At 52.3% G+C, this 18,010-nt stretch overlaps 1 protein-coding gene across 1 annotated transcript in view; it reads left to right on the forward strand.

Annotated features, from left to right (window-relative positions):
* The window catches only part of LOC120393931 (C-type lectin domain family 4 member F-like), a 36,998-nt gene extending 24,235 nt beyond the window's left edge, over nucleotides 1–12,763 (forward strand). The window contains exons 4-7 of the mRNA XM_039518390.1: nucleotides 9,252–9,392; nucleotides 10,272–10,423; nucleotides 11,296–11,414; nucleotides 12,314–12,763. Of these exons, the coding sequence (XP_039374324.1) occupies nucleotides 9,252–9,392; nucleotides 10,272–10,423; nucleotides 11,296–11,414; nucleotides 12,314–12,476 (575 nt within the window). The 3' untranslated portion in view covers nucleotides 12,477–12,763. The remainder of the gene's footprint in view (nucleotides 1–9,251; nucleotides 9,393–10,271; nucleotides 10,424–11,295; nucleotides 11,415–12,313) is intronic.
* The last annotated feature ends 5,247 nt before the right edge of the window (nucleotides 12,764–18,010 follow it).

Consider the following 18,010-nt stretch of genomic DNA (forward strand, 5'->3'; position numbering starts at 1 on the left):
TCAATTCTGAACCACTTAAAGGAGGGGAAAGTGATCAGGAACAGTCAGCATGGATTCACCAAGGGCAAGTCATGCCTGACTAATCTAATTGCCTTCTATGAGGAGATAACCGGCTCTGTGGAGGAGGGGAAAGCAGTGGATGTGCTATTTCTGGACTTTAGCAAAGCTTTTGATACAGTCTCCCACAGTATCTTGCCAGCAAGTTAAAGAAGTATGGGCTGGATGAATGGACGGTAAGGTGGATAGAAAACTGGCTAGACGGTCGGGCTCAACGGGTAGTGATCAATGGTTCCATGTCTAGTTGGCAGCCGGTATCAAGTGGAGTGCCCCAAGGGTCGGTGCTGGGGCCGGTTTTGTTCAATATCTTCATTAACGATCTGGAGGATGGTGTGGACTGCATCTTTAGCAAGTTTGCAGATGACACTAAACTGGGAGGAGTGGTTGATACGCTGGAGGGTAGGGATAGGATACAGAGGGACCTAGACAAATTAGAGGATTGGGCCAAAAGAAATCTGATGAGGTTCAACAAGGACAAGTGCAGAGTCCTGCACTTAGGACGGAAGAATCCCATGCACTGCTACAGACTAGGGACCGAATGGCTGGGCAGCAGTTCTGCAGAAAAGGACCTAGGGGTTACGGTGGACGAAAAGCTGAATATGAGTCAACAGTGTGCCCTCGTTGCCAAACAGGCTAATGGCATTTTGGGTTGTATAAGTAGGGGCATTTCCAGCAGATCGAGGGATGTGATCATTCCCCTCTACTCAGCACTGGTGAGGCCTCATTTGGAGTACTGTGTCCAGTTTTGGGCCCCCTACAAGAAGGATGTGGATAAATTGGAGAGAGTCCAGCGGAGGGCAACAAAAATGATTAGGGGGCTGGAGCACATGACTTATGAGGAGAGGCTGAGGGAACTGGGATTGTTTAGTCTGCAGAAGAGAAGAGTGAGGGGGGATTTGATAGCTGCTTTCAACTACCTGAAAGGGGGTTCCAAAGAGGATGGATCTAGACTGTTCTCAGTGGTAGAAGAGGACAGAAGAAGGAGTAATGGTCTCAAGTTGCAGAGGGGGAGGTTTAGGTTGGATATTAGGAAAAACTTTTTCACTAGTAGGGTGGTGAAAAACTGGAATGGGTTCCCTAGGGAGGTGGTGGAATCTCCTTCCTTAGAGGTTTTTAAGGTCAGGCTTGACAAAGCCCTGGCTGGGATGATTTAGTTGGGATTGGTCCTGCTTTGAGCAGGGGGTTGGACTAGATACCTCCTGAGGTCCCTTCCAACCCTGTGATTCTATGATTCCAGCCACGGGGTGCGGCAGCCCACCTACATCCAGCACCTATGGCCAGGCACTGCCGAGAAAGTGCTGTCTTCCTCTTCCCTCTCACCTCCTTCCCTCATCCACCCGTCTCTCCTCCACTCCCTCCTCCTCCCCTGCTCCTTCCTTCCCCATCCACCCATCTCTCCCCTCCATGCCCCCACACTCCTTCCTCAAACAACCACCTCTCCACTCCCCCTCCTTCCCTATCCCCCGCCTCTCCCCCACCCCCTGCTTCCCCCTCCAACCATCTCTCCCCTCCACCCGCATCCTTCCTCCCCCTGCTTCCCGCCCTTCCTCAGCTCACCTCCCTGCCCCTCCCGCAGGGTTCCCGAGAGGGCGGGGGTTCAGGGCTGTCGGAGGAGAACAAAAGGGGACACTGGCCGGGGGTGGAAGTTGGGACCAGGAACCCGGGGGCGGCTGGCCAGCCCCGGGGCAGCTCATGTCACCTCTGACCGACCTGCTTGGTTTGGGGGGTTGGGCTTGTTTTTGAAGGGCAGGGTCGCATATTTATCTCGTGAGACGTGGCAACTTTGGTTGGCTTTTACCCGTCTGCCTTGAGCTGAAAGGCTCTGTAGGCCCTTACCAAAGCCCTGGTCCCCCCGATCCCCTCACCTATTTCCTTAGAATGGTAAATGGGGGGGAAACTGAGGCACAGACAGGTCAGGTAACTTGCCCACAGTCTCCCAGTGAGTCAGGAGCAGAGCAAGGAATAGAAACCGGGAGTCCCTATTGCCAGGTCTTGTCAGGGACCGGACCGGCGGGGACAGCTGCTGGCCGACTCTCACCAGCCTGCTTAGAAGCCTGGCACCCAGCTGAGATCAGTGGCTGCTCAATGTGGATCTTGCTGCTGCAGCTGTGCTTCCTCTTCGTCCAGGCCCTGCTCCGGCCGGCTGCCAGGCCCTGCTCCTGCTCTGCTCCAGCCGCTGCTCCCCGTCGGCTTCAGACGTCCGGTTTGATGCCCAGCCCTGCCCCTGCCTCACTCACTGCTTGGCCCCCCACTTCTGGCTTGGGCGTCTGTCTCGCTGGTACTGATCCCGGGCTCTGCCTCTGTGCCCCCCACCCTGGCTCTGCCATTTGGCTTCTGACCCTGGGCCCATTTCCCGGATGCTGCCGACGCTGGACCCAGCTCTAGCCCATTGCCTGAACTCTCGCTTCCACCACTAGCGCTGACCACACATGGCCCAGCTGGCGACAGGATGGCTCTCACCACCAGGCATCACTTCCCATTTCTATTTCTGGGCCAGGGCTGCTGTCAGAGGGAGGCTCTAACCCAGCAGGCTGCAGAAAGGACCCACAGGCCAGTGATCAGGGGCTCGGCTCAGTGCGAAGGCAGGAAAATGTCGAGCGAGAATATCTACGACCACATGGAGTTGGCGGAAGCTGCTCCCCAGCCCAAAGGTAAGCACAAGAGGCTGCACCAGACCCTGGACTCCCGCTGGCCTCTCCTTGGCTTTGTGGTCTCTGCAGAGCATCCTGGGCAGCGATCGCTTGCTCCACTGACCACGTCCCCAGAGCTCAGCCTTGTGCTGGCCAGACAGCACCACGGGCAGTGGGCGAGGGTGCTCGGTCAGTGCTTCCCAGTGCGTTCTCTCCCCTGCCAGTCCCCAGCGGGAGAAGGGCACAGGGGGAGAGATGGGAGTCCCTGCACAGCATCCCAGCCTCCTGCCGGGCAGCGCAGTGCCATGGGCTGGCCATAAAAGCCAGCCAGGCTCCCCCTCCCCAGCTCACTGCCACCATCAGCCTCTCCCAGGAGTTCTAGCTGTGTGTCTAGCGTCTGTTTGCCAGAAGCTGGGAATGGGTGACGGGCTGGATCACTTGATGATTCCCTGTTCTGTTCATTCCCTCTGGGGCACCTGGCACTGGCCACTGTCGGCAGACAGGACACTGGGCTGGATGGACCTTTGCTCTGACCCAGTCTGGCCATTTTTATGTTCCTACATTTGGTTGTGCAGGTGTCAGCTGAACAAGGGCCTGCTCTGGGGGTTGTTTATCCCCTTTGGTTTCAGTGCAATCCAGATGCCGTGTGGCAGCTGTTCTGGATTTGAACACATGAAAGACGCCCAGGAAGGGTCAGGAGACAGAAGTGGAGGGTGCGGCCGAAGGCAGCTGCAGCTCCGCACCGAGCTCAGCTAGGCTCTCTGCAGCGACAAAGGAAAACACAAGGGGAATGTAGCCTGCGCTGGGTGACAGAGAAGCTCTTCCCAGAATCTGTTTCAGGAAAGGCTGAGAACTGTAAACTCAGTACATTAGTGAGAGGCAGCTTCACCCTTTGGTTAGCGTGAGAGAAGCCACTGCTGCAATGTAAGGGGATTATCTGGGCATCTGAGTGTTGTCTGCTGGTTCCAGGAACCACACCCCATGGGGGAGCGGCGCGAGCTAATGGCTGAGGCCCAGATCAGACAGGGAGGGGGTGCGGCAGGCTGAGACTTTCAGGGAGAGGAGAATCTGACAGTCTTGTGTCTCCAAGCAGCTGCCGTTCACCTTGGGGAGACCTAATCCAGAGCACACCGAGCACACTTACTTCTGTCCACACATAGATCCTGGCTCGAATGCAGCTCTCGTCTTCTCCCTTTAATGTGCAGGGGAGACACAGTCTTCTGGCTTTGCCCTGTGATTCGCACCTTGGCTGCCTTGCAGGGAGGAGCCCAGCATCCTGGGGATGGGTTATCAGACAGGGATGCTGTAGAAAGGCCCTTCTGAGCACACTGCTGCTGTCAGCCCCACTTTTCCCCTGCATAGAATCATTTCCCCTCATTTCACTGCCTCGTTGAGTTCATATTTCATAAGTTGTTTCAGGTTCCTTTTCTCACTTAAAAATACTCCTTTGGGCCTGGACTTCACAAGCCTTAAACTTCTCTCTGAAGAAATGCTGAGGCACGGGGGAAATCCTGCTCCCAGATCTCTCTCACAGGACGCCTGCCTGGCACTAGAGTCACTCCTGATTTAGGGAGGGTCGCTTTTCACATTCGAGTTCCGGTCGGTTCTGACCTTATTTGGCCTCATTCCGCTGTTGCTGTTAACCACAGTCAGGGACAAGGAGGCTGAGCAGGTATTGGATTTGGGGGGTGGAGTTTCCTCGGTCAGTGGCATTTGAACTGTAACTTTCCATGGATACGTTTCTTCTTCTCCTTCAAGGAAAGTCTCTCAAGACATCGGTCCCTTGGCGGCACAGGGCGGGGGGCATCGTCATTCCTGTCCTTCTCCTCCTGGGTCTGGCCCTGGCCACGTCCCTCCTTGCTGTGACGCTTCTATGTAAGTTCAACTGCAGCTCCAAGCCCAACGTTTGCCAGCTTCCATACAGGCCAGCTGGCTCGACTGGGGGGGTTGGGGGGCACCTCCACATTTCAGCAGAATATCGACCACATTTCTAGTCTGTCCCTCCAAATAAATCTCCTACTCCAGAGAGTTCAAAAGGAGATCTTGCCCTACTGGTTTGATACTAGCACAAACCTTCTAATGCTAACGATGGTCAAGTTAGCGTGCGCGATTGTAAGGAGAGTTTTTTTGGGGGGTGGCGTTCTGTTTTTGTGTTTGGTGGGGTTTCCTTTCTCCTTGGCAGGCGCTTAGGCAGGAAGGGTGTGACAGACACAGAGGCAGCAGTGGTAGTGACCCAAGCAATGGAACAGACAGTGAAGATGACCGGATGTGGAAGCTGCAGGATGTACATGTTCCTGGTGCAGCTACCTGAAAAGAGCTTGTTTGTATGACGCGCCGTCTGAGAGAGCTGATGGAAGAGAAGAGCCGAGGTTTGGAGATGCAGGTGGAAACTATGGTTGAGTTTTGAAGGGGATTCGAGTGAATGATGGAGGGAAGGCGAGAGGAGGCTGAGGGGAAAACTCAAGGCTGGCAGATCCAAGCTGGACTGGAGAACGTGGAGGGGAGACTGCTGGGTGAGTAAAGTGGCCAGTGGAAACGTGATGATGAGAACCGGGCAGAGGAAAAGACCAGCTAGTGAAGGAGAAGTAGAGCTCAGGAACAGGTTTGCTGAGTTGGAAAGTGAAGAAGGCTGCAGCAGGGAGTAGCAGAAGGTGGGACGTCAGGGAGAAGAGAAGAGCAGCTAGTCCTACAAGAAGAGGGGAAGAGTCAATGTACATACCCAGAGTTCGGAGCCCCAGGAGGACAGAGGATGACTTGCAGTAGATCGCAAGGGAGAACAAAAGACAAGAGGAGTTGCATGCAGAAGGAATGGGAGGAAGGCTGGAGAATGGCTTGGAATTACTTTAAGTCCAAGTTGCAGAAGCTCTCTGAAGCCTGTATCCCAAGCTAGGGGAAAACCTTCCTAGGGAAGGGTTGCGGGCCAGGCTGGATGAACAAGTGTCTCACACAGGTGATTAGGAGACAGCAGAAATCCTACAAGGAATGGAAGATGGGATGGATCAGGAAGAAAAGCCACCTCTTGGAGGTCAGAAAGTGCAGGGAAAAGTGAGAACTGCAAGAGCCAAGCAGAGCTGGACCTTGCAAAGGGAATTAAAACCAACAGTAAAGGGTTCTATAGCCATATAAACACAAAGGGACTGCCCGAGAGGAGGGTGTGTGGAGATTGAAGATAATCTAGGCATGGGCAAATGCCTAAACAAATATTTTGCCTCCGATCTTATTAAAGGGAATTGGGAGTTTTGGCCTAGTGGCAGGCTGGCTAATGGGAACGAGGATAAGGAAGTAGAAATTACCACACCTGAGGTGGAAGTCATACTCAAACATCTTAATAGGACCAAACTGGGGGGCCTGGATAATCTCCATCCAAGAATATTAAAGGAACTGGCACGTGAAGTTGCAAGCCCACCAGCAAGGATTTTTAGTGAATCCATAAACTCAGGGGTCAGACCCTATGACTAATTTGACCTCAATTGTATGCTAGGTCTTCAAACAAATTTGGAAGGAGAAAGTAATTAGGGGCATAGAGGTTCAGGGTAATAAGGATAAACGATGACATGGTTTTACAAAAGGTACATCATGCCAGACCAGCCTTCCCTTTCTTTGAGAAGATAACTCATCTTTTAGAGAAAGGAAATGCAGTAGATCTCATCTCTCTGGATTTCAGTGACATTGGATACAGTTCCACAAGGGAAATTATTAGTCAATTTGGAGAAGATGGGGATTAATATTGCTGTTAATCCCTATGTGAATGACCTTGCACTTTGCACTACTGAATTTCATTGCATTTCTAATACTCCAGATTTCAAGGTCGAGCTCTATTCGTATGATATTCCGGTTCTCCTCCATGCTGGCAATACCTCCCAACTTTGTGTCATGTGCAGAATTCATTAGCGCACTCCCCTTTTTGTGCCAATGTCTTTAATGAAAACATTAAATAAGATTTGTCCTAAGAGTGATCCCTGAGGAACTCCACTAGTAACCTCCCCCAGCCTGACAGTTCACCTTTGAGCATGATCAGTTGTAGTCTCCCATTTAACAGAGTCCTGATGCACCTTTCAATGGGGTCGGGAAGGAATTTTCCCCCAAATCAGATTGGCAGAGACCCTGAGGTTTTTTGCAGCCTGGGGCACGGGTCACTTGCAGGTTTGAACTAGTGTAAATGGTGGATTCTCTGTAACTTGAAGTCTTTAGATCATGGTTTGAGGGCTTCAGTAACTCAGCCAAAGGTTATGGGACTATTACAGGAGTGGGTGGGTGAGGTTCTGTGGCCTGTAGGAGGTCAGATTATGATCATGATGGGCCCTTCTGGCTGTAAGGTCTATGAGACCTGTCTCTGCCTCAGTTCTCCACCTGTAAAACGGGGGGAGGAGACTTCCCTACTTCACAGGGGTGTTGTGCGACATTAAATAATATATTAAAGACTGTGAGGTGCTCAGATACTGCAGAGAAAGGAGCCAGAGACGTACGATGGATTGTGGGAAAGATTCCACAGGCAGCAGCTAGATCACAAGTCTGTTGATGGTGCACAAGCTGGAAGAGAACTCCCTGGGGCATCGCTGTGTTGACACTGCAACCCTAAGGGAAGTGAAGGCTGATTTTTAGGGACAGATGCTCTGCAGGTGTAAATTGAAGTAGCTCCTCTGAAGTCAGATTGACACCATCTGAGCAGCTGGCCATTAGTCTGCAAGCCCAGATCCTCAGAGGCATTTGGGCTCCTGGTTTCCATTGAAATCACTTGTAGTTTGGTGCCTGAACACTTCTAAGGGTCTGATCCTCCAGTTAGCAGAGAGGCCCCTGAGACACACCAGGAGTGGAGCTGTCAGGATCGGCACTTGGCCGGCCATAGTGCCCAGAAGCTGCACCCAGGTCACAGAATCCCAGAACCATCAGGTGAGAAGGGACCGCAGGGGCATCTAGTCTAACCCCTGGCAAGATGCAGAATTTATTGTGTCTGACCCATCCCAGACAGACGGCTCCAGCCTCCTTTTGAAAACCTCCCATGAAAGAGCTTCCACAACTTCCCGAGGCGTCTGTTCCTGAGATTTACTCTCAGTCGGCTCTGCTGGACTTTGTAGCTCCCTGCTCCACGGAGCAGACACCCTACGTTAAGACGGTGTAACATACACCAGGAGAGAGCCCCGAACGGGGCCCTGGCTGTGCCGGTGTCCCTCCTCGGGAGGGGAGCTGTCCAAGATTAAAATAAAAGATGTCATAGAGAACAGCCTCGCGCTCGGAGCATGTTCCTTCTCTGGGCGCGGCTGGTCTCCAGCCGCAGTTCGGTTCGGTCGCTGACCTGCAGACGTGTGATTTCTAGATCTCCGGGCACAGAGCAAGCTGCAAGCGGTTGAAGAAGCGGCGCAGAAGCTCCAAGTCTCTCTGCAGCCTGACAACACCTTGGACGCATCCGCAAAGGGATCGGACAGTAAGTCGCAGGACGAGGGTCTTAGGCATCAGAGTGGGTCAGTTCCCCTCCCTTGGCTTGGAAGCTGAGCACTCTCCGGCCTACAGGGATGGTGGGTGCCTGGCATCCTCCTGCTCCCCTCCATACACTTCCCTGCCAGGTGGTCCTGTCCCCCTGTCTAACGAGCTGCTGCTCTGCACCTTCCTCTGCCAGCGGAGGCTCTGTTCCCAGGGACGGGTGGCTGCTCCCAGCTCCCTCCTAGCTCCCTTCCTGGCAGTGGCAGGCTGGCTGCATCCGCCCCATGCTCCTGCGCAGGATGCCTAGTGGTCACCATCTTCCGTCCTTTCCCTGTTGCTCCCTTCACTCCATAGTTTTCACCTTGGCCCCTGTATTGTCAGGGTTGCATTGGCGGGAAAGACGGATGCAGCTCATGAGACACACAGGGCCGAATTCAGACCCTGGTGTAAGCAGGACGTCAGTGGAGCTGCACTCGTGGGTCTCCATTTGCCCCCCAGTCCCGGAGCCCTCCCTCTGCAGCTCCAATAATTTGGGTACCTGCCACAGTCCCATTGCTGGAGGCAGAGCGCCCCCTTGTGGCCACGTCTCACAACTGTCTGTCTGTCTGGCACAGGGCTGCACATACAAACCCGTCCATGGATCAGGTTATTCAGCGTCCAGTCAGAAAATGGGCCTGAACTAAACCCCGGCACAGAACTCGCCTGAACGCTGGGCTGTTCAAAACCCGGCCTGGAGCCCAGGGTCAGGGCTCGGGGCCATGGATGTTCTTGCAGCCCCAGCTCTGCCCCATGCTGCAGGGGACCCGCTCACAGCTCACAAGGGGGGAGCGATTGGGAAGAGGTGGCTGGGGAGATTGGGGGGACAGGGCTAGAATTCAGGAGAGCTGGGGTCAATTCCCAGCTCTGCTGTAAACTTCCTGTGTGATCTTGGGCACTTCTCCCTGCACCTCAGTTCCCCTGCAGGATAATCATCCTTTATTTCTCCCACCTCGCGTCTATTTTGGCTGTGAGCTGTTGAGAGCAGGGACTGTCCCCTCCTGTCCGTACAGCGCCTGGCACACAGGGGCCTGCAGGTGCTGCTCTACTGCACGTGCTGATAATCAAGTGTTCTGCATCTCCACTGATGTCGCTGTGACTTTCTTCTAGGTCTGCAGCTATTGGATGAAGCGCAGGCAGGAGTCCGGCTGCTGAAAACCCAGCTGGGTAATGTCAGCGCAGCGTATGGAGAAATCCAGATCCGGCTGGACAACGTCAGTGCAGCGCGAGCCCCAGTGCAAGATTGTTGCAGTAAGTACTAGCTGCAGTACTGGCTGATGCCGTTTCTGCTGGTGCTGAGGATGTACGGAGGATTTCAGGCTCCCAGGCTGACAACGCAGCGACTTTCTCCAGCACCGAGTTCTCTTCCATTAAAAATCACTGGTTGCTGCACCTGCGCCCACACCGTGGTGATCGGTGTGGAGTTAAATTACACCCTAGGCCTCGTTAGCCTAATGGGAGCACCCAGCTATCAGCTCTTCTTAGATTTCAGTGTATGGGGCGTAGCTTTCAGAACCATTCCTGAGCCAGCGCCCCCTGCAGGGGAGTTGGGGGAGATGCCAAAGTGCAAAAGTCCCCGGGCCGCCCGGGTGGTGGGGTGGGGGCAAGTGGGGCTTCTTCTGCTCCGGGTCTTCGGCTGTAATTCGGTGACGGGGGACCCCCGCCACCAAAGACCCCAGGCCCCCTGAATCCTCTGGGCGGCCCTGAAATGACCCGAGACCTTCATCACTGAAAATATTTGATGCAGAACCAGGGGATGTTCCACTTTGGGCAGCTACATTCACCCCACCTGAACTCTCCCTCCCAGCTCAGCTGAACAGTGATTCTCCCCTTTCCCGTTACAGCCGTAGTGCTCTGCACTGGGACCAGTGCCCATGCTCCAGCCCAGATGCAGCTGCATTTCAGTGCTGGGGGAGTGACCCCGTGGTGTCTGCTTTCTGCAGTGCTCTGTGGGATCCATCATGTGGCCACACAAGTTACTTATTGTGATGCTGGAGAATCAGGATTCAGAAGCTCCCTGGGCTGGGGGCAGCTGAAGGGCAGCGGAAATGCAGCACTAGAAACCCTGAGCTCCCTGCATGTGTCCCTGTGACTTTAGCCCGGGTGTCTCACCTCAGTCTCTGCTCCTAGGTGACGTGCTGACAAAGCTCTCCAGGGGCTGGAGGTTTTACGGTGGGAACCTCTATTACTTTTCAAAAGGAAAAAAGTCGTGGGATGAGGCCGAGCGGTTCTGTGTGTCTCAGGACTCGCACCTGACCTCTGTCTCCTCCCATGCAGAACAGGTGAGTGCAGGAAGCTCCTAGGGGCTTAGATAATGGGTCAGTGCCTTGTTTCACACCAGAAGGAAGTAGAAGGTGGCAGCTGAGGTGGGAAACCATCAGAGAGGATGCCAAGCCTTGGTACCTGACTCAAGGGATTCACCCATCAGTAGAGATGAGGCAGAGGAACAGAGCCAGGATCTGGACTTCCCAGAGTCTGAGATGCAGGGGGAGGGGGATTTGGGGTCAGGCTCATTTCTGATTTTCCCTACTTCCCATGTAGCATTTCCTGCAAACCCAATGGCCTTTCCCAGTGAGGACCCCTTTGATCCCTCTCCCCAGGCCTGAGCTCCTGCTGGACAATCTAGAAGCCTGTATCTGGAAGGCTTGTGTGCAAGGGGCCATGCACCTCTCAGAGAATCCTCTCTCCCCACGTGCCCACTGCAGCCCTCACCCCAGGCCTCTGTGGCACTTTCGGAGGAGGAAAATCCCACCCTCCGGCAGGGCCAGACTTTGCACCCAGTTCTCTGCTCCGAGCTTTGCCTCCTGCAAGGGCAGGGGCTGGTGTGAACTCTGAGGTGCCCGTCAGTACCTGCCACAGCCCAGCTCTGAGGGGACCGTGGGGGGAGGGTTCTGAGACAGGTCCCTGCTGCTAGCCCCAGGCAGACACAGATACAGACACAGACACAGAGCTGCTCCAGGGCTCCCTCAGGGTCTCCCAGCTAGTCACTGTCAGCGTTGGGGGCAGGACACCGCGTCTCCCGCTGCCCAGTGCCCTGCTCACACCACCAGACGCCCTTTCCTCTCCCCCAAAATCTGTTCAGCCCAGGCAGCTGCGGCTGCATCCTGCAGCCTCTCTTGGGTGACCTGCACATGCTGCAAACTGTGTTGTGCAGGAGTTTATCTCCAACGAGACCAAGGGACAAGATCACTGGATTGGACTCACCGACCTGGGGACAGAAGGCAGCTGGCGCTGGGTGGACGGCACAGAATACAGAGCAGACGCAAGCAGGGGGTGAGTAAAGCTTGAGAGAAGTGATTATTTATTACACGTTGGGTCACAAGCTCTGTCGGGCAGCGTCTGTGCGGCCCCTGGTGTCTATGCAGCACCCGGTACAGCGGGCCCGATCCTGAGGGAGGCCCCAGGCGCTGCCATGACGGCAGTGAATCCCCTCAGGAATTTCTGCTAATGCCCCTTTGCTTAGAGCAGGAGCCTCAACACGGAGTGTGTGTTCAGTGCCCACTGAGACCCAGGGCCAGAGCCTCCCCTGGGGTAACTCGGCATTGACTTGAATGAACCACAGGGATTTACACCAGCTGAGGGTCTGGCCCCAAGTCGACTCAGTGCAGCCAGGGGAGTCTGGAGTGAGCGGCAGGTTCCCGCTCTCCTTGGGATTGCGCTGCGCTCTCCCCTCGGTCAGGCTGGGCACGGGGAGGCTGTGGGGCCGGGGCCATGGCCGGAGCCAGCTGCAGTCGGTGCAGTGACCTCAGTGGGCTGTGGGTGAGGCCCATAAGCAGGGCCAGGGAGAAGTTAATGACTGGCCCCCGCTGCCCTCTCTTCCAGTTCCTGCGTTCCCATCCTGGGGGTGCCTGGGACGTGCTGTGCCACCTGCTCTGGTTCTGGGCACTGAGATCCGAGTTGCTGCTGCTCAGCATTTGGAGCCACACACTGACTTTGGCTCTTTGCTGGCCTGTCAGGCGCAGGGCAGTTGCTACCCCCGGCCGTCAGAAGCCCTTCGTTACCATGGCCACAAGAGCTGTGGAGAACTCTGAGGGGTGGCCGGGGGGTGCATCGCTTCACCGCGTCATTGCTGGGTGTCTTGGTCCCCTGCCAACAACAGAGTCCACAGAGCAGAACTGAGCTCAGGAATTGGCTGTGGTTCTCCACGGAGACATTAACACTCTGATCTGTAGGTTCTGGGAGGAGAATCAGCCAGACAACTGGCATCAGGGGACAGGAGGCAGAGAAGACTGTGTTGAGACCCGCACAATGGAGCTGAAGTGGTGGAATGATGCCAACTGCACTCTGCCTTCTAAGTGGATTTGTAAGCAGGCCCATGGACAGGCTGGGCTGTGACATGCAGGTCTCAGCACCTCAGAAAGCACCTTAATTTTCAAACTAGAATATTTCCCAGCCACCTGCTGGTGAGGAACCCTGGTGCACTGAGGGAGGCCGCATACGATGTGCATTGCAGGGACGCTTTGTCTTGGTGTGATATTTCTGGCTGTAGCAGAGAGAGCTGCCCTTATGCCGCTCAGTGTGGCTGGCTTTTAATTTGTATGTTTCCAGGTCTGTCACTGAATAATTCCTTGGATCATGGAGTTATTGTTTCATAATCACCCAATAAATAATTATTTGCTTGACTTGAATTTCTAATTTTTGCACCTTTTGATCAGATGTTGTGATGATGTCACAATGATATATATATATGTTAAAAAGTCCAATTGTATGTGGTAAGCAAGGTATGTCGCACAATATGTTTGGGCCACCAAGGAGATAAATTCAGGCTCAGCTGGGAGACCGGCTTCAATAGCTGTTCGAATTCTCCTATCCCTGTGCCACTGTGCCACATAACAAAACGTGTCTGTCCCTTCCAACCCAACAGGAGCCGTCCCTCCCCAAACTGTCACTTCCTTGGAAGGACCCAATAGGTTGTTTTTCTACATCTCAGGCTGCTCTTCCTTCAAAGCTGTGGAATATTTATTTCCAAGGGCATTTATTACTGGGAGAAAGATGACAGCCCTGAGGATTGATGTCTACAGCAAGTAGCTCAGCCGATGGACCTCTACCAACACCCCCCCTCCTCACTGGGGATGGGGTAGCTCCATCTCTGAGACCCACTCAGTTCTTAACCAATAAGCTTCCAATAATGATGGTGGTTTGAGGGCACGTGTCTACCGGGACCACAAGATTCTCTCCACAGAAGATGATGAACAGCAACCAGCTGGCAACAACCTTCAGCCATTACCAGCTGGAGTGGATTTAAATTGTTGACCTAGATGTGAAATGCTCTAGGCAGTTACCACTTGCCCATGTCAGCCTGGCCCTGGGTGAGTCGTGCTGCTATTGGTAATGCGTGTTACGTAGATTCCAGGGCTAGAAGGAACCATTGTCATCATCTAGTCTGTCCTCCTATACAACACCACCCGGAGACTGTCACCCAGTGACCCATCTGTAGAGCCCATAGCTTGTGGTTGAGCTACTGCATGAATTCTAAAAAGCCATCCAATCTTGATTTAAAGACGTCAAGAGATGGAGAATCCACCACATTCCTCAGTAAGTTGTTCCAATGGTTAATTGCTTCTCAGTATTCAGCATTAACTAAGCTCTGAGATGACAGACAGGGGGTCGGAGTTCTTTAAAATACTCACATATTTTGCTGTTGTGTCCATATGAAAGGAAAACAGAACAGCAAGTGAAGTAGACAGCACAGGTACCAAAAACTGCCCAATAAACAGAGAATTGCCCATTTCAGACACTTCTGAAAGGAAAAAATATATATTCTAAATTGGGCTGACGCTCAGCCCAGCTATGCCCAACCTGCTCAGAACCTGCCCCAATAGCCAGAAGGCCATTAAAAGCTTCCCCATGATTTTTGGAAGGGACAATGTCATGACACACTTCTTAAGGCTGCAACCCCCAGGCCAGGCTGCAATTAGACGGGGAAAAGAATTCTGAGCTGGGTTTATACTCTCGGGGTCTGATTCTGGTCTCTCATACACAGGAGTAACTCAAGACAATAGAATGAGACTGGTGTGAGAACAGAGCCTGGCCCTTGCTTTTCAAATTAATAGCCCAGATCCAAAGCCAGCATGACTGTGTCTTGACAGCCGAGTGGCTCTTCTGCATCCCTTGGAAATTCTTCTTTCTTGAGGCCGTGCCGAGAGCTGCAGCAGTAATTGTTTTCCTTCGGGACATGGGAGGGGCTAGTTTCCATAAAGGGCCAGGAATTCGATTGGAAATTGGTTGTATTTTGAGTTGGGTGACTGTATTTCCCGGATAAAAGAATGTTATTGTCTCAGTGGAGAATCAAAGCCCCTTTCGAGCTTGGTTCTGCTGTGCAGACTCTGTTGTGAACAAGAGACCAAGATCCCCAGAAACAATGTGGCAAAATGTTCTGCCCCTTTATCTGCCCATTGCAGAGCTCGCTGGGATGAAATTCAATAGTGCAAATGCAAGGTCATGCACTTAGGGACTAAGAACAACATTAATCCCCATCTCCTCCAATTTGACTAATAATTCCCCATGTGGAACTGTATCAAATGCCACTGAAATCCAGATAGATGAGTTCTGCATTTCCTTTGTCTAAAAAATCACTTATCGTCTCAAAGAAGGGTAGCAGGTTGGTTTGGCACCATCTCCCTTTTGTAAAACCATGTTGTATTTTATCCCAATTACTGTTTACCTCTGTCTCTAACTACTTTCTTCTTCCAAATTTGTTCTAAAACCATGCATCAAATTGAGGTCAGACGAACAGGCCTGTAGTTTCCTGGGTCACTTTTTTCCCTTTCTCAAAAATAGGTAGGGTGTTAGCAATTCTCCAGTACAGGGCACAACCGCCGCATTTATGGATTCTTTAAAAATCCCTTCTATTGGGCTTGCAGTTGCAAGTTCCTTTAATAGTCTTAGATGGGGATTATTTGGACTCCACAATTAGGTCCCATTAAGCTGTTGGAGTTTGACTTCCACCTCAGAGGTGGTAATTTCTACTTCCATATCCCCATTTCCATTAGCCACCCTGCCACTACCCCAAAACTCATTTCCCTTATTAAAATCTGATGCAAAGTATTCGTTTAGGTGTTGGGCCATGCCTAGATTATCTTTAATGTCCACCTCATCCTCCATGTTTGGCAATCCCACTCCTTCCTTCCTTGTTTCTTTTTTGTTTATATTGCTATAGAACCGTTTACGTTGGTTTTAATTTCCTTTGCAAGGTCCAACTCTGTTGGCAGTTCATATTATCCCTGGACTTTCTGACCTCCAAGAGGTGGCTTTCCTTGCTGATCCATCCCATCTTCCATTCCTTGTGGGATTTCAGCTCTCTCTTAATCATCTGTGTGACACTTGTTCATCCAGCCTGGTCTGCAACCCTTCCCTAGGAAGTTTTTCCCCTTGCTTGGGATGCAGGCTTCAGAGAGCTTCTGGAACTTGGACTCAAAGTAATTCCAAGCCTCCCCCCCTTTCAGATCCTTGAGTTCTTCAGCCCAGTCTGTTCCCCTAGTTAATTGCCTTAATATTTTAAAGTTTCCCCTTTTGAAATGAAGGCCCCTAGTTGCAGACCTAGTTTTGTTTATCCTTCCATTTAGTTGAAACTGAATCAGCTCATGATCACGCGAGTTGTCCCCTACGGCCAGTTCTTCTCTGGAGATCCTCCTGACTCACCAACACTCAGTCTAAAATGGCACCCCCTCTTCTTGGTTTGGTGACTATTTGGTGAAGAAATAGGTCAGCTCTCACAGCCAGGAAAGTGTGGGCCCTACCATTATAATTACCACTTGTACTCTGATATATATCCGGGAAATTAAAGTCTCCCATAATCACACAGCTCCCAGGAATATATATTTCATTGAAGGTATCCCTGGAGGTTTCCATCCATAGCCACATAGGATCCTGGGGGTCTGTAGCAGACCCCAAGCACTATCTCAGGGGACCATGTGGTAGTTTTCTTCCCCAAAGTGATTTTGGCCCAAACACACTCTGTTTTAGCCGTTCCAGCACTTCTAATCTCTTTACAGTCAGTCTATCTCCTCATCAATATACAACACTACTGCACCACCTTCACCTTCATTTCTGTCTTTCCTGAACAGCACATACTCTCCATTGTCTGTACTCTAGTCCTGGCTACTATTCCACCATGTTTCTGTTATCCCGATGTAAGCAGAGTCAGGATGAGCTCTACCCTGACATCTGGTGGTGAAGTATGGGGAGTGTGGAAAGAAATTTCAGGTATTTGCATTGGCACACCCACCCCACCTAATATTGCCCACGGCAGCCTGGGATGGTTATTTTGACAGCTCTGGGACCCCCAATTTCTTTGTTATTGGGGCAGGAGGAATAAAGTGTTGTCACCCAGATTATGTGAATGAGGAGCTATGAGACTGCGTTAGCACAGAGATGTCTCACTATCCATTAAGTAGCACTTGCTAGACAAGGGACATGGGTGCCAAAACACAGTGAATTGAGAGAGGTTGGGGATTGGTGTGTGTAGCTGATGGTATGGGCCCCTTTTGAGGGCCTGGAAAACCAATTGCACTTCCCCCTTTCTCCATTGTTGAAGAGCAGAGCTAATTTTGAATCCTTTAGGAGTCCATCTAGAGGCTGCTGACCTGAATTCACATTGGGCCAATGGTGCACCAGCACTGGGAGTCCCCTACTACAAGTTGAAACCACTAAAAGAGCTGAAATCACTAAAAGAGCTAAGCTTACTGAGCTGAGATCATTGAGTGCTGTGTTAACTAGTGGGGGCGCCTGAAGATGTATCGCTAAGCGGCTGGCAGAGCGGAACAGTCTGCAGCGTGTTGGAGCAGCCCACAGAGCAGCGAACGGAGCGGTTTGTGGGGATGGTTGGAGCGGTTCACGGGTCGGCTGGAGGAGCGGCACAGCTGGTGGAGTGGAGCCAGTCGTGGGGAAGGCTGCAGCAGAACTCCACGGAGAGGTGGAGCAGTTGGCTCTGGCCCACGTAAGGTGCCCCCTTAACAACCCGTGTGTGACCCCCCCCATTTCCACCCAGGCTGGGGGGGGGGGGTAAAAACTCTGCAGATAAACTGTTGAACTCTGGGGTGGCACTGACCAGAGACTTTTGGGTTGTTGGACTTTGGGGTGATTGGACTTAAGACCCTAAGGGGGAAAAGGACATTGCCAAATCTACTTGGAGGTGGATTGTTTTCTTTTGCTTATGGTTTGTGTTATAATCTGGTTTGTGGTGTCTCTCCAATGGTGATGCAGCATTGTTTCCCTCCTTTATTAAAAGGATTTTGATACACTCAGCATCCATGCGTGCGAGTGGGAAGTATTGCCTCCTAGAGGCACCTGGGGGGGTGGTATGTAATTGTCCCAGGTCACTGGGTGGGGGCTTGAGCAGGTTTTGCATTGTGTTATTGAAACAAAACCCCTGGATACTGAACCCGGCCCTGGATGCTGCCAACTCAGAGGGGCAGAAGGGTTACACCCATAACATCTGGTTTCACTTCCTGCACCAGTAGATCTAGTTCCTCCATTTTGTTCCTCAGGCTTCTTGCACTGGTGCATAGACACCTTAGTTGTTTCCGCTTGGCTTCGCCACGGCTCCTCACGCGATTAGGCCCAGTCATGCTAGTGCCAGTATCACCTACTACTTGGTTGTTAGCATCATTAGTTTGGGAACTGTCTTTCCTCTTGATGTCCATTCTCCTTCCCTCTGCTGTTCCTTTCTCCTTTGCTGTGTCTGCTCTTACTTGATTTTCTCCTGCTCAATATCAGAATCAGAAGTGGAGATTACATGAGCATCTCAACTGTCTCCCCTGAATTCCAACCTTAAAGCTCTTTTAATCAGCTGTGCCACCCTCCATCCTAGAATCTATTTCCCGCCCTACTCAGGGGGAGTCTGTCCCATGAGAACAGTCCTTTGTCCG

Source organism: Mauremys reevesii, unplaced genomic scaffold (assembly GCF_016161935.1).
Source record: "Mauremys reevesii isolate NIE-2019 unplaced genomic scaffold, ASM1616193v1 Contig38, whole genome shotgun sequence".
Taxonomy (NCBI): Eukaryota; Metazoa; Chordata; order Testudines; family Geoemydidae; genus Mauremys; species Mauremys reevesii.